General features: G+C 56.6%; 3 protein-coding genes across 3 annotated transcripts; all 3 read right to left on the reverse strand.

Moving 5' to 3' along the window:
* Positions 1-183: 183 nt before the first annotated feature.
* Positions 184-3,032, reverse strand: BXZ73DRAFT_46926 (Sec1-like protein; the record flags this gene model as incomplete). The annotated part of the gene is made up of 13 exons (XM_048019782.1): positions 184-287; positions 378-479; positions 545-1,049; positions 1,113-1,279; positions 1,334-1,408; positions 1,464-1,554; positions 1,666-1,898; positions 1,954-2,140; positions 2,191-2,295; positions 2,351-2,559; positions 2,612-2,723; positions 2,775-2,855; positions 2,904-3,032. 13 exons carry the CDS (start codon positions 3,030-3,032, stop codon positions 184-186), a joined length of 2,100 nt encoding a protein of 699 aa, XP_047877818.1.
* A 1,328-nt stretch (positions 3,033-4,360) lies between these two features.
* BXZ73DRAFT_89965 (patatin-domain-containing protein) lies at positions 4,361-9,750 on the reverse strand (the record flags this gene model as incomplete). Its single annotated transcript, XM_048025455.1, has 21 exons — positions 4,361-4,540; positions 4,599-4,613; positions 4,639-4,672; positions 4,727-4,856; positions 4,917-4,977; positions 5,105-5,191; positions 5,245-5,367; positions 5,421-5,565; positions 5,589-5,623; positions 5,713-5,898; positions 5,973-6,014; positions 6,061-6,580; positions 6,636-6,656; positions 6,712-7,000; positions 7,052-7,282; positions 7,390-7,530; positions 7,584-8,444; positions 8,499-9,195; positions 9,251-9,484; positions 9,534-9,631; positions 9,687-9,750. 21 exons carry the CDS (start codon positions 9,748-9,750, stop codon positions 4,361-4,363), a joined length of 4,194 nt encoding a protein of 1,397 aa, XP_047877819.1.
* A 2,183-nt stretch (positions 9,751-11,933) lies between these two features.
* On the reverse strand, positions 11,934-12,619 carry BXZ73DRAFT_77536 (uncharacterized protein; the record flags this gene model as incomplete). Its single annotated transcript, XM_048022690.1, has 3 exons — positions 11,934-12,196; positions 12,400-12,528; positions 12,583-12,619. 3 exons carry the CDS (start codon positions 12,617-12,619, stop codon positions 11,934-11,936), a joined length of 429 nt encoding a protein of 142 aa, XP_047877820.1.
* Positions 12,620-14,309: the final 1,690 nt, after the last annotated feature.

Below are 14,309 nucleotides of genomic sequence, written 5' to 3' on the forward strand. Positions count from 1 at the left end.
TGATTGAAAATACCGAAATAATGGTGCTCAGCGGGCCAAAATACCATGACGTGCAACTATTGTGCCGCCCCCAATTGTGATGTGCATATGGCGGGAGAAGGTGGTGGTGCTTCGGTGATGCACGAACGTGCCACGCACAGGCTGAGCACTCGGAGAACAACGCTGAAAAGTTTGGTACGAGAGCTACAATCCGACGTCTTTCGCCATCACGCCAGTCGTCCCTACGATGCTGTCAACGATGCTGTTCCCGCTGATGATTCCCGTCGTTGCTACCAGGAACTTGCGGCCTGCCAACCGAACGCGGTTCGAGAAAGAACGAGGAACTGAATATCAGCACTGACTCGCGTGCCGATACGAGCCCACAAAGCAAGACCCACCTTTGTTCTGCCGCCCAACCCACCGCAGCGCCGCAATCTCCGTGTACGTGCAGCCCCCAAGGAAGAAGACGACCGTCGTCGTCGGTCGGTCCCTTGGAAGCACTGAGAAGAACGGGAGGCATTAACGGCTCTGATATCCAGGTGGAGCGGAGGCGGAGCGAACATACTTAAACTCGCCGCGGGGGGGACCGCGGACGCGTCCTGGCCTTGAGGTATTCTCTGCAAGATGTCGAACGTCTCGCCCGGGATCGACGCGAGTACGTCCTCGAAGCCCTTCCAGCCTACGATCGGATGCGCTTGCACAAGTGGAGTAGCGCCGCTCCTGCGCGAGCTGTCGCCGTCCGCGATGGACCCAGCGACATTGCTGGCCTTCTTCTCCTTCTTATCCGACGCCGGGTTGCTCAGTACGCCACCCTTCTGCGCCACGCACTGGACGAGGCGGACCGAGATGGGCGCGTAGCCCGAGTACACGTAGCTGATGTCGTTCTCGAGCTCCTCCATCGGGTCCGCGTCCTCGATCAGCAGCCGAAGCTGCTTGCGCAGGTTGGCATATGGATACTTGGAGTCGGCAATTGAGGGGGAAGCATTTGGGGGCAGGGGGTTGGGAAGTAGAATGGAAAGAGGCGGCGCCGCTAGCGACAGAAGGAGGGGCAAGTGGTTGTACCCGTACGCCTGCATCAACAGTGCGATGAGTGACAAAGCCTAAAACACAGACGGAAATGTGTGACAATTCACCTGCAATATTTCACGCTTCAGATTTTCCAGTGACTTCCCTTTGATGCCTCCTAATACGATGCTCGCAAGACAGAGCAATCGCACTACTGTCCGCATGTCTGCACCCTGGGCAACCAATTCCTCGATCGCGGAGATTTGCACGTTGGTATCGTAGAGCGCAAGCAAGTCTGCAATGAAGCAGGAGAATAAGAACCTGCACCAAACGAGAGAAACCAGCTTACTCTGCTGAATCTCCAACGACTTATCGAACTCATCCGTCTTCGTCATTGGCACCATCATCTCAGTCAAGCCGGTGTCTGCAAAGTCGTCTCAGTGCTCTGTCTTAGTGATCCGTCTGCCTCATGAACTTACGCAGCCTCAATGACTGATGATCACTCTGCAGTCCACCCAACTTGCCCACGAATTCCTTGAGTTGAGTCACGGTGTTCGCCTGATGTCTGAGCTGAGAAGGCGTCAGCTTCTCGTGTATCCTCTCGACAGTTGCCGTCGTACTGCCGCCGAAATGTCCGCAGTATGGTGCTGCATCCATGGCTCAACTGCATATAGTGCTCACCTTGTAATCTTCATCAAGCCTGCGCGCGACTTGGTTTAACTTTTTCCCCACAGCCGAGAAGTTCAGGTCGCGCAGTTCCGCAAAGAGTGGGTCCGTGGTCGTGGCGAGGTGGTGTTTCTTCTTCTTCTCCTTTAGTATCGCTGCCGCCGGGGTAGACGTGGAAGCAGCACCCGCGTCTGGCTGGTTCGACTGAGACGGTGGTGCAACCAGGGACGCGGGAACTTCAACATGTGCTGTAATGGGAATGGTCAGCGTGTGGATACATGTGTCGTAAGACGGCTCTCGTACAGTTCTTGATACCGATCAACTCGTCCACGAGACCCTCGTACGTGAGCTGCGTGAGGAGAGGGGAGATCATGTCGACCCGCCGATCCAAGATGATTAGCGAGTCTATCGTTTCGGAAGGTGCACCCAGGTTCGTTTCCCCCGCCGCAGAGGCTGAAGGGGTATTCTTGACGAGAAGGTTTGCAAGTCGCTATAGCACAGACGTCAGGTAGCCAACATGAACAAATCGAAGGTACGCACTGCGGCATGGTCCCCTTTCCCGATAATTCGAGGGAACAATCCGTGCAGCTTCTCGAGGGTTAGGAGAGCTTGCGCAGAATCATAGATGACACTTTCGTCTCCGTTCTAGACAGAGATTGGACCTTCTTCACGACAAACGCGAGATATAACACGTACGCACCACCCAAATCTCCTTGAACGCGTTGTCGTTCTCAAGTGAGATTACGTCCTCTGCCAAGGGGATGAACTGCAGGTTATAGAAGGATACGGTGATGTCGCCGAGGACACCCTCTTCTTCAAGTATCCGGGTGACAAGGGTGGATGTACGGGGCACCAGGAGCAGCGTATACGTGTGCTTCTGGAGCTCCCTAGCATGTCTCTTGATCTGGTCTTCCGATAGATGAGTGAACGCGAAGCGCAGGACGGGCTAGGGGGACCTAACCTGCCACAATCTTGATCCACTTTATGAGCGGCCGGCACAGGTAGACGACATTCGTCGACGTTGCCGAAAGCGGACCCGGCTCCAGCCAGAACATCTTGTCTACCCCATGGTGCTGTTCTAGAGTCATTCAACAGCGTATGCACTAGGTCTGCGCAGCACATACCTTCAGCAGGGAGACCTCCGTTACGAGTCCCAAAGGTCCAGCGAGTGTGGGGTCTAGCACCAACGTCTTCGCGCCATTCACCTGGAGAGGTATTGGAACGACGCGAAACAGTCAAAGGACGAGACGTACAGAGTTGAGAGCGTCCACCAGCGCTTTCCTTCCCAGCTCCCTCAATGCAGAGACGTCCAGCAGACCTTCCGTACCACTCTCGGTCTTTGAAACGGCTGCCTCGGAAGCAGGGACAGAGGAAGAAGCCATTTATTGGAGAAGATGTCGTTAAAGTCGTAAGTGGGGACGTGTGAGGGTACAGGGACGGGGATATGGGTCAGGACGCTATGGTGGCGGCGAAAGAGACGCGTCCAAGGCGCTCGAATGTATGTCATAGTGTACTCTCAAACGGGCAAGTGCCATCTCAGCCTCCTTGCGCTCTGCCACTTAGTACAACCACGGCAAATACAAAACATACCCACCAATAAGCATACATACGGCAGAGATCTACATCAGCGGTGCTTCTCCGCGCGAATCTGTTCTCAGCGTCGTCGCACAACAGGTAAGTACATATATAGAGATCATAGACATTCATTTTGGCTTGGATCAAGTCATTGGTGGTGTCAAAAGCTTAGACGACAACAGCACGCACCTTCATATATCCTACACACAACTCGCAGACTGGGCGCTTGACTGGCACATCACTGGCGGGTGGGCACGGGCATGAGCATGAGTAGCGCATACCACGAAGAAACTAACGCAATGTCCACTGGTCGCCATGTTTTCAGCTGCCCGCTCTTTGGCTGCCTTTTTGGAGGGACCGGTAGCCCTGAACACTTCCAACCTTTCGCCCTCATCTGCCACATCGAATGTTATCAAAAGGCTGATGTGTATTGGGAAGACTCACAGATGGGCACAGCGGCGAAAAGCGGTAGATGGTCCATCCCGCCGACGCGGAACGTAGACCATTCAAGGCTATCTTTCCCCCACTCATTCACCTGCGCGAGGAAACCCCATAGGCTAGTGGGTTCCTGGAAGTTATACCTCCCCTTGCGATCGAGGAAATAAGTAAGCATCCCGTTTGAGGGCCTTCGCAGAGTTGCAGGGAGGAGGGGAGGGTCTGACCGTCCTTCGCGCTCATCTCAAGCTAATATTTCGACGAGGGGTACGGAGCGGCAAATTGGAGCTTACTTATGAAGACCATGGGATTGCCAAGTGCAGAACATGCCTCGACGGAACTCTTCTCTCCGAAGAACTCAGCCGTCGTAGGCGGAATGAGCCTCGCGAATCCCGCTACGATCTGCCTCGTTTTCGGCGAACGCAAACCGAATGTGTCAGAAATTCTTCTCAGCTAGGCCCGAGGCGGAGAACTCATGACCCCATGCGCCACCAGGGTTCGTGTGCCAACCATGTCTTTGACCTCCCGGGCAAAGGCGCCACGAGGAAGTGGCAGATAATGACTATGCATTGTATGGATATACGAATGTCCATGTCGATAAGTGTCTACTATAGCTACAATATCACTTTGGCCGCATATTCAGCTAGGAGTCCAGAAACACATGATATACAACGCACCGAAAGCATGTCGACTAGATAAATTATATGGAATTGCGGCGCGCACTTCGTCCACGGGTCCTGCTCGTGGCGGAATTGCCGTTGTCGCTGATGTATGGCGAGGGCAAGAGACCCTCCGCGTCGAACTTCTGTAGAAAATCCATAGCCGCGTGATATCCCTTCTTCTGGATCTCCTCGAACTTGCTGAACTGGAGGGTGCCATACTGTAGGAGAGGGAGGAGAGTCAGCGGGCGGCACCGGGGATCTCCCCACCGTACTCACCTCTTGCACGGGCATCTGGAGGTACAAACACCCTTGGTACCTTCGCTTCCTCAAGCGTCTTGACGCTCGAAACGCTAAGTACGAAGGTGAGCATTACGCTTCCATGCGCATGCCACGGCTGTACTCACTAGGCCAGCCGTTGCTGCAGCTCGGTGATTGCGGGGACGCTGCGCGCCGACGAGAAGGGGTTGAACCGGTTGATGAACAACCAAATGCCCGAAACGAGTCGCCGAAGTTCCGTGGTGAGTTGTCGTCGATCTAAGCAAGGAATGGAAGTAAGCTGCTGCGATAAGGTTAGGCTGAATGCGATGAAGGGACTGACACTGCCAACATCTGACGCGATGACTGCGCTGGGCCCCATTGACAGCATTGTCGACACCTAAGGTCTAGCTCAGGATCATCATGAAGTGAGATATATGTGCCGTAAACTCACTGGAAGGTTGTCACTGCAGGGAAGTAGCGAGATGAGCTCGGTGGAGTGATGGCGGAAGTTTGAGGTGACGTACTATACCCCCATCTACAAGCATTTCCCGTTGTCGCAAATGGAGGCAGTAAGCCGACGAGGTCATGGAAGCGCCTTCAAGGATCGTCAGCTAATGCGATTCAGGGGCGTGGTAGAACTCACGAATGAAGCGCCATGCATAACCCGTCTCGTGGATCTCCATTTGTGAGGGGTTGAGGTTCGTCGAGTTGCAGAAGAAGGCAACCACATGTCCTCGATATGCAGATCGTAGAATGCCTTGTATATTGAGCGATTAAATTCATGACCCTAGAGCGACTATCAGCGGAAGAAGCCCAGGCGGACGACTCGACGACTCTCACCGTAGTGTACGCAACAATAGGATATGTGACGTCGGACAGCATACGCCAGATGTTGCCCATACGCGCGCTGAACTGTTTCGCCCGCCCTGAGCTCGACAACAGGTCTCCTTCCCGAGCATACAAACCGCCAATCAGCGCGCCGATGCTCGTGCCGCCGATGTGGTCGACGGAATGCCGTACTCCTCGAGTGCACGGAGAACACCCTGCGCAAAACGATCGTCAGGGCAGTCAGTGGCACGTCCCGAGCGGCTCACCAAGTGCGAGATGCCCCGCGCCCCCCACCGCCAAGGACGACGCCGATGGATTTGCCGCATATACGCCTGGCGAGGCGCGCGAAGTCGCTCATGTGCGGTGGCCGTTGCGGCCTCGGGTCGGACCGAGCCCCGCGGTACCGCTGGATCTCGCTTTGAACCCTGTCCTTCATCTTCTTGAGGGCGACGACCGCGGCGGGGTCCGGACTTGGGGCGAGGGCGTACGACTGGGGGAGGCATGACGCCCTGCGAATGTATGTCAGACCGCTTGGGGACCCTTGGACTTGCTGGCAGTACGCACCGGAAGTTCCACGTGAATATGTTGATGCACCCACGGCCGGAGCTAGAAACCATGAGCGTTATCTCTAGATCAGGGAGGAACGACCTACCTTGAGCCACTCTCGCGTTGAACCAGGAACGACGGACCTGTCCGGGTGCAAAAGCACGAGCTCCTTCCGCGCCGTCGTCTTGAGAGATAGCAGGAGCCGTTCGAACTCGCCAATGCTCGGGTCGTCGCCCATGCCGACAACCATCACGCAGTCCGCTTGGCGAATGCACGTCTGCGTCCACGAGGAGCTGACCGACGAGTCCGCGATGTAGAGCACGATCCTGAACTTCTGCTCCTGTTCCGCGAGCCACCCCGCGGCCTTGAGGTTGCCCATGCGAGTGAATGCGTGCCGACCGAGGTGGTCCGAGACCGAGGCTTGGTTGAGGAACGCGGTAGGCGCACCGACGCCCTCCAGCGCAGCATGCAGTTTCCGCGCGAACGCATCCACGGGGATCGCGCGCGAGACGGGGAGAATGGCGACGTTCCGGAGGTTCGTGTTTCCACGCGCAGCGTCCAGTACGGAATTCTTGCTCGAGGAGTCGAGTTCGGTCCGAACGCGAGACGCGATCATCTTGAGGAGCCTGTGTAATGAGTCATTAGGATACTCTCTTGAGTACAGCAGATTAGACGACGTACTGCGCAGTTGTGCGAGGATTGCTAGTCACAGAGGTAAGCCAGGGAATTAACAAGAGCTATCAACAAATGGGCGTACCGAGCAGAGATTGCATTGAACAGAGTCTGAGGCATACGGATGAGCTCTGTGTCACGAATCGCATGCACCGTGTTTGTCCTCTTTGAGCTGGTGATGACGTCGAGTTCGCCAACCGTGTCCCCTTGTCCGTACTCTGCCATGATGTTGACCGCGCCATTTTCCTTCTCCGTGATAGCGCGCAGACGTCCATTGATGACGATGTAGAACGAATCGCTGTCGTCGTCGGGACGCCAGAGAACCTGACCAGCGTCAACCTGGACCCAGTCGAGAGAGCCATCGATGTGGAGGACTATTGACAGACATGTAAGACGACAGTGATGGCATGTAAGCCAAGACGTACCGAGAGGCGAAAGGAGCGAGATAAGACGCTTCGCCAATGTGAGCAGAACGATCGGACGCCGTTCGAGGAGCCTCTCGAGCGCGTGTGAAGGGAGAAAGCCGACGTAAGTGTCCGTCTTCGCCACAATATTGACGTATGAAGCGGTCTGGCAGAGAGATGCTATAACAGTGTCAGCGTTATTGGGTGGACAAAGGCACGGGACATACACAGGTAACCTGCGATCCCTCCCGGCTTGACAGTGAACAGAGGCTTCTGCGACCGGTCCTTCTTGCTCTTCATCCGCACGTGCTCCTCGGTCTTAACGCTGCGCGAGCTGCCGGGGAACGAGAAGTCGGAACGGGTCTCGGAGGGGTCGCGTCCATGGCCGTCGGTTGACGGCTGCTGGCTTTTGGGCTGCTTCATCGGCTTCTCCTCGTTCTTGGATGTGCCCTCGACCGGTAGAATCATATCGAGGAACCCATCAATGACATAGAACAGGCCTGACTCAAGGTCAACGGAGTGCGCATAATATCAACGGCGGAAATGGGCGCACCTGTATTCCTCTCGCCCGCCTTCGCCAAAATCGAGCCTGCCGGGAAGAACAAGATCTCGACCTCGTTGTCCAGGTTGCTCATGTACCCATCGGTGAGGATCGACGAGGAGCTGTCCGTCCTGCTGCTCGACGCGTCGTCGCCGATGTCCAACAACGACAACGACCCGAATGATGACTTGAACCCGTCGCTGCCGCGCCCGCTAAGCCCTCCGCGCGACATCCCGCCCTCGCTGGGAGGGAAGGCAGGTGACGCCTCGACCGACTCGTTGCTCAACGGAGGCTGGATCAGCCCGATTGACTTGGCGATGCACGACATGACCTCTTCGCGCAAGTCGAATTCGTCCGTAGTCGCGAGGCGTTGGAAGTCCACAGTGCTGGCGATGTCCATGAGCCCTACACGAGGCGTTGGTAAGCCAGCAGTGGTGCCGCTGCTGCTCATGGATCGCGTCGTCAGCTTCGGGAGATCACTATACAGGCTAGTCGAGGTGAGAAGGTCGCCGGCTTGGACTTGATGGCGTGGTCCCGGGATCTTGAAGGGAGTTGTCGGCAAGTACTTCACCGCAGAGCTCGTAGAGGATCGTGGAGGCTTATCATCGGAAAAACTGGTGAGGAGGGAAGATTTACTGGAAGTTCGGGAAGTAGAATGACTGAAGTAGTCGCTGCCATCGTCCGAGTCTGTGGCAATAGACACACCATCGAATCGTTGTCTTAGCTGCTTGAGGCCATTGGTATAGAAGGACTGTGGGAGGGGATGGCATGCCAAGTCATTGATGGCTTTCTCGGTCCGCAGTACTTCGGTCGTGAGTCCCAGGTAGTTGTGCGCCGCGTTGAATGTGACACGAGAGAAACGCGTGAGGATCACTACAATGCGTTGGATCAGACACGAGGTTGAAAAAACATTACGACAGCATGTACCTTGCACGATATGGGCTGCGGCTTTAGGAAACTTCTTGGTGAGGCGTTGGAACGCCTCCGCGGGAATGACGGCGAGGGTGCTGTCTTCTGCGGCTCGGGCTACTACGCCGTAGTGATTAGGAGTTTCAGTGTTCGTGGACGAACTGTGCGGTCCTCGAGAGGTACGGGGTATGGTTCCAGAGGCCGACCTCGAGAAGAAACGTTCATGACTAGAAGAACGTTCACGAGAGCGTTCGCGGGGGGAGGTGATGGTCGAAGCCGACGCTGAAGAAGAAACAGAAGGGGTGCGTGACCGACCGGCGGAGATGGACGCTAGGTCCAGCTGCGAGACGTCAGAGTTGGACCTCTGGCGGAGCGGTTCACGAGTGGGAGGCGAGGCGATGTGGACTTCGAGAGGTTCGTCCGACCGGTCCCCGTCTTGCCAGCTGATCTTAACATTCTCCGTAAACAAACTGAGGATTGTGAAGAGACTTGACAATGTTCCACCTGCTCCAACCTGGTTGAGAAGCTGGTAGCCGTTCATGTCTTCCTCCTCCCATGCTCCACCGCGCTCGCGGGGGGCTGGCTGTCTGGTTTGAGCATACAGCTGCACGTTGCCGTCGATGACGCAATAGAAGCTCTTGTCTTGATCGAGAGACAATGTGTCGCCGGCAATAAGCCGCCTCGTCTGCAGATGTCGGGCGAGTTCATGGAAGACCTGGTGCAGGACGCGAATGAGGGACATGGTTTTCGTGACTAACATGACTACGTACCGGTTTCTCCAAGAACCCAAAGATCCGCACAGCTTGCAAAAACTCGTCGAGGTAGTTATGAAATGTAGGAGGCTGGTCCGGGGTGTTCATGTCGGGGTGCAATTCCTGCGCATCGGATTTGACCAGCGGCGGTTCTTTGAGCTGAGTGTACTGGTTCAAGTACCGGAAACGGATCCAATAATTGAGGGCGACAGCGGCTGCCAGGAACAATACCGCGAAAGACCAGAAGTTCAACTGCACCGGGGTTCAGGAAAGGTAGAGGCGCATATAACGAGCAGCTTACGGTCAATGTCATGGAGTACGACAGAATCGAGTAGATGAGTCTGGGGATAGTAATGGTGACGAATGCGATCAGAGATTTGGCCCATGAGAGCAACCACACTTTCGAGGTGTGGATGAGCATGCATTCAGCAAATTCAGAGCATGATACACGCACTGACAACCCAGAACGCCGCGGAAAACAGCATAATGAGCGGGTGCCTCTCTGTTGCAGAGGCCATCCCGTCTGTTCCTTCCATCTGGGCGAGCCAAGAAGGTCTTGAGAGGTAGAGGTCAATTCCTTCACGTGGTCGCGAAGAGGGGGAAGGTGGGGGGAATGGATTAAGAACGGCCGGCTGGAGGTGCCTGCGAGAAGCAGCTCGAAGAGCTATAGTCGCACAAGCGCCCATTTAGACCGTCGATTCACGTGCGCACGTTCATACACGCGGTCCGGGCAGCCGGACGCCTTCCTCTTCCTCTTGTTTGCCGGATCTTGTCCTCCCGTCGAGTCGCCCTGTCCGCCCTACAGCCACTCAGGCCTCAGTTGTAGCCGTGGCTGCACAGTAATGCTCTCGTTGCTTCGCGTTCGCTCGTTGTCGTCGACCACATTCTCCAAACCTGGGGCTTCCCGCGCCCGGTCGATCTCAGGGCTAATCAGGCCCGGTTCTATGTATCTCGGCGACTCATTCAGCGCAGCAAGCTGAGCATCGGGTGTCCTTATCTGGCGCTTCGCCCGCTTCACGCGCCCCGTCGTCCTTTTGGGGACTGCCCACGTTCGCTGTGGAGGCTTCCGTCAGACGTCCCGCTGACATAAATACGACGTGACCGTGCTCGGCGCATCCTCCGAAACTCGCCTCCAGATGCTACGTTGGCGCGCCATACCCCAGAAAGCCAGGAACGTGCGCCGGCGGGGTCCTTGATACGTTGGTGCATGAAGCTTCCGCCTGAGTGCCACCGGCTTATTGTGAGTCGCTCGCCCCATTCCATGATATGACGCACCCACTGTTTCGGCCTTATCGCTAGATGGTCTACCGAGGAGACTTCACATTGGGAGTTTGCTATCGTCAGGTGAGTTCTCGACATTCGCGATTCGGTGGACTTTGGTGGACTGACAGGTCAGGAGGTATACCATCGCTGAAGATGCACTACATGCGTATGATCCTCATGAAGCCGATAATAGATTAGAGATCTTAGGTGTGTGCCGCACATCATCAGCTCAGCTACTGGCACACTCGTGACTTCACAGGTGGTGCAGACTTGATTCTGGGCGTAAGAGAAACGCAATTCACTTCAGGCACGGCAATGCGTTCACGGCAAAGCAGTTCGTATTCAAAGATCAGATCAACTTCGTTACCAGTCCCAGGGGTAAGTAGTAAACGTAACGCTAGCAAACGTAACGCATGAACATCCAGCTGTTTGTCATTCCTAGACCGCGATACGGCGCCGAGCTCGGCGCCTTTGTGGCAATTTGTATACTCAATGTGAGTAGTGTTGCGATGGCTCGGCTTGGCTCGGCTTGGTTCGGCTCCGGACGGCTGCGAGAAAGCCAAAACCGGAGCCACGGCTCTGATTTCGGCTATATTACCAAAGCCGAGGCCCAAGCCGCCGGAGCCATCAGGAGCCGCTTTCTTCAAATGACACTGGTGGCAAAAGAAAGATTCGTGTTTCATAGTGGAAAAGAGGAACAGGAGAATGGCAGGACTGCTTTTTATATGCGCCTATGATACACAGAATGTTTTAAGATTGTCAGCAGGACGATTGGGCATGGTCGACCAAACACCCAAATTGCAGGCAAAACTCGAGTTGGGCCTCAGATCTCAGATCTGACGTCGAGTCCGATCAGGTGGGGCGCCTACTAGCTACAAGTTACAAGTTACTTATACAAGCTATGACTTATAAGGGACACAACTATTAACAATTTAACGGCTCGGCCAATATTGTCAACCTCGACCTCGACCTCGATGTCGGCCTTCACCCACCTTGCCAGCTGCATCCACACCGCACGAGGACGTCCGGAAGGACGTCCTCAGCATGGAGATTAGGATATGGGGGCCGCGGTGATGTACCGCGGCCCTTGTTCTGGTGAGTCTGCACTCCCGATGCCCACCTGCTCTCCCCTCCCGCTTCACCCATCCGAGCTGCCATCGCCCTCAACCACGTCGCCCACCTCCGCGCGCGTCGTCCACCTCCTCCGTATTTCCCACCTCCGCCTGCGCGCTGCGCGTATCGGCCCTCCTTCGCCTCTGCGTCGTCCACTTCCGTCTCGGCTACTACCTCCGCGCTACCCTCCGTTTGTATCGCCCACCTTCGCGTTGCCCGCCTCCGACTCTGCCCACGTCGCCCACCTCCTCCGCCCGCGCTGCCCTCCCCCGTGTTGCCCGTGTTCGCCTCGCCCGCCCCCGCCTCACCCACCATCTTCTCCGCCTTATGTAGATACCCGGCCCTCTGCGTCATCTCGCGAGCCCTCACACTCGCCGTCCTCCGCCTCCGCGTCCCCGGCCTCTGCGTCCCCCACCACCACCTCCTCTGAGTCCTCCGTCTCCGCGTCGCCCATCTCCACCTCCGCGTCGCCCTCCTCCACATTGCCCTCCTCCACGTCGCGGCCCTCCGCATCGCCCTCCGCCTCCACCTCCACCTCGTTGCGGCCCTTTGGAGTCTGCGTCGCCCTCCACCTCGCCCTCCTTTCCTCTGGCGCGCATCGTGCTCGTTTGCGCAAGCACGTCGTGCTCTGCGTGCGCGTCCGACTCGCGCAGGCTCGGCACGGCGCGTTCTCTCCCCACCCTCCGCCTCCACCTCACTCTCCTTCGTCTAGCCCTCCTCCGCTCTTGCGCACGTATCGCTCGTTTGCGCGAGCATGTCCTACCCGCGCTTCGCGCGCTCATTCGACTCACGAGGGCGGAGTACCGCGTCGCGCTGCGCAGCTTCCCCGTCCCCCTGTTGCGCACTATTGGGCAAGCACGTGCTGCTCTGCCCGCTGTGGTCTGCCGCCCCGCCTCCCATCTTCTGCTTCCAAGTTCCACCTGCCCCGGTATTGCCAGCATGTAGTAGTGTACTAATAAATATATTTCCCTTACCAATCCTACATTCTGTGGGCTCGTTATACAGGAACATACTCACAAGAAAGTCCGCATCTATCCCCTTCTCTAGGTGCCTAGCGACTGAGCTGGAATGCTGGAAGAGCCGATCTTGTGTTCTGGGAGGAGGCGCCCAAGATCGGCTCTTCCAGCGGCTCAGCCATCAGTAATTCTGGCTGCTGGCGTCAAGCTCTCCCCTCGTGGGAGGCTCGTTCTGAGCCGATTTTCCCAGCCCGGCTGACAGCCAAATGACCCGGCTGGCGCAGCCAGCCGAGCCGAGCCGAGCTATCGCAACACTAAATGTGAGCCGTGACCTCCAGTTGGATATTTCCTCCTGGGCCGTCGACACTCTCTGGTCCAGCATCGACCCAATAGACTTGTCACGATGTCTTTGGAACCCAAAGATGTGCGATACACAATCAGGACGGAAACCTGAAACGCACGCTGGCGCCTGGGTGAGAAGATAGTTCCCGAGGTACGTAAGTAATCTGGCCAAGCAAAGCAGCACTGGAGATGGGCTGATCTTGAATGCCAAATATTCACAGGCAGTTGGAAAGCCACCCAGCCAAGCGCACGAACTTCGCGTTTCTCCACGCGGCCCAACTTTTTCACATACCCGAATGTCTGGATAGCATTCTTCCGTCTCCGTCCGCCGAGGACCGAGAGAGACGTACCAGCTGAGCACAAACGACACAGCCGCTTCTTTATATCCCGGCACCATGCACGTACAGCTATTTCCGACATTGCTCTCGAATCCATGCTCGCACGATTACCCGTCCGCCGTTGGCCGATTCCGGACAAGCCGGATCTACGACCGGATCAGCCCAATCGCCACCACAGAGTGCTCCCACTTCCCTTCCGTGCATCTGTCATTCAGTCCAGGCTCCAGAAGTGCCAGCACCGTCTCGACTTCCGATTCCGAATGTCCGTAAGACGACTCTATCTCCGCATCGTCCCACCCTTTCACAGCGGCCGTCCGACCGGCGACTCGAGGCGATGGCTGGGCCGTAAGACATGAAGCACGGTGCAAGACGCCACGTACGGCACATATTCGATCTGCCAGTGCGTCTGATAGCATTCAGGCTGAAAGTTGGACGAGGACACCTCGGCTGTGCTTGTGAGTATGGGACAGTGTAGTGCAACGCACCGGCAAAACACCACGGACTGACCAGCGGCGGCATGCCACGGCCGCCGAGACACACGCAGGTACGAGGACAGAGACCATCAGCGCAGATAGCCAAGTTAGCCTGCTCCATAGTATTACACAAGCTCCCCCTCGGCGACCATCAGAGGGATCCAGATGTGTCAAACACGCTTCGGCAGGACGCATCCACTCCGACGAGCGCGCGCACGCAGTGCCTGCTAGCATGCGACGGCCAGGCTTTTCAGTTCCGGACTCCATTCGGACATCCAGTGAAAGGCCTGCACAGCTGCATGGCCCGAGCCCAGTGAGACACGAGGAGGACAAGGCGGAGACGCCGTTGGCGCGGAGGTCGTCCCGAACCACGACCACAAGAAGACGAAAGGATCCGGATCCGGATGCGCCTGCTCAACTATTCACGCGGATCCGCGGTGACACACAAGACGACCGGATCTAAGGTCGGGCTCAGTAGCAGGGATGCGGATGCGGATGCCATTGGTATATGGGGATGCGGATACAGGCAGGCAATAAGGACGACGTGGGTGCGCAGGCAGATGCGTGTGGGTGTGGTGAGGTGTATAAACAA

The sequence above is a fragment of the Epithele typhae genome, assembly GCF_022376455.1.
Source record: "Epithele typhae strain CBS 203.58 chromosome Unknown BXZ73scaffold_24, whole genome shotgun sequence".
In the NCBI taxonomy this organism is placed as follows: Eukaryota; Fungi; Basidiomycota; class Agaricomycetes; order Polyporales; family Epitheliaceae; genus Epithele; species Epithele typhae.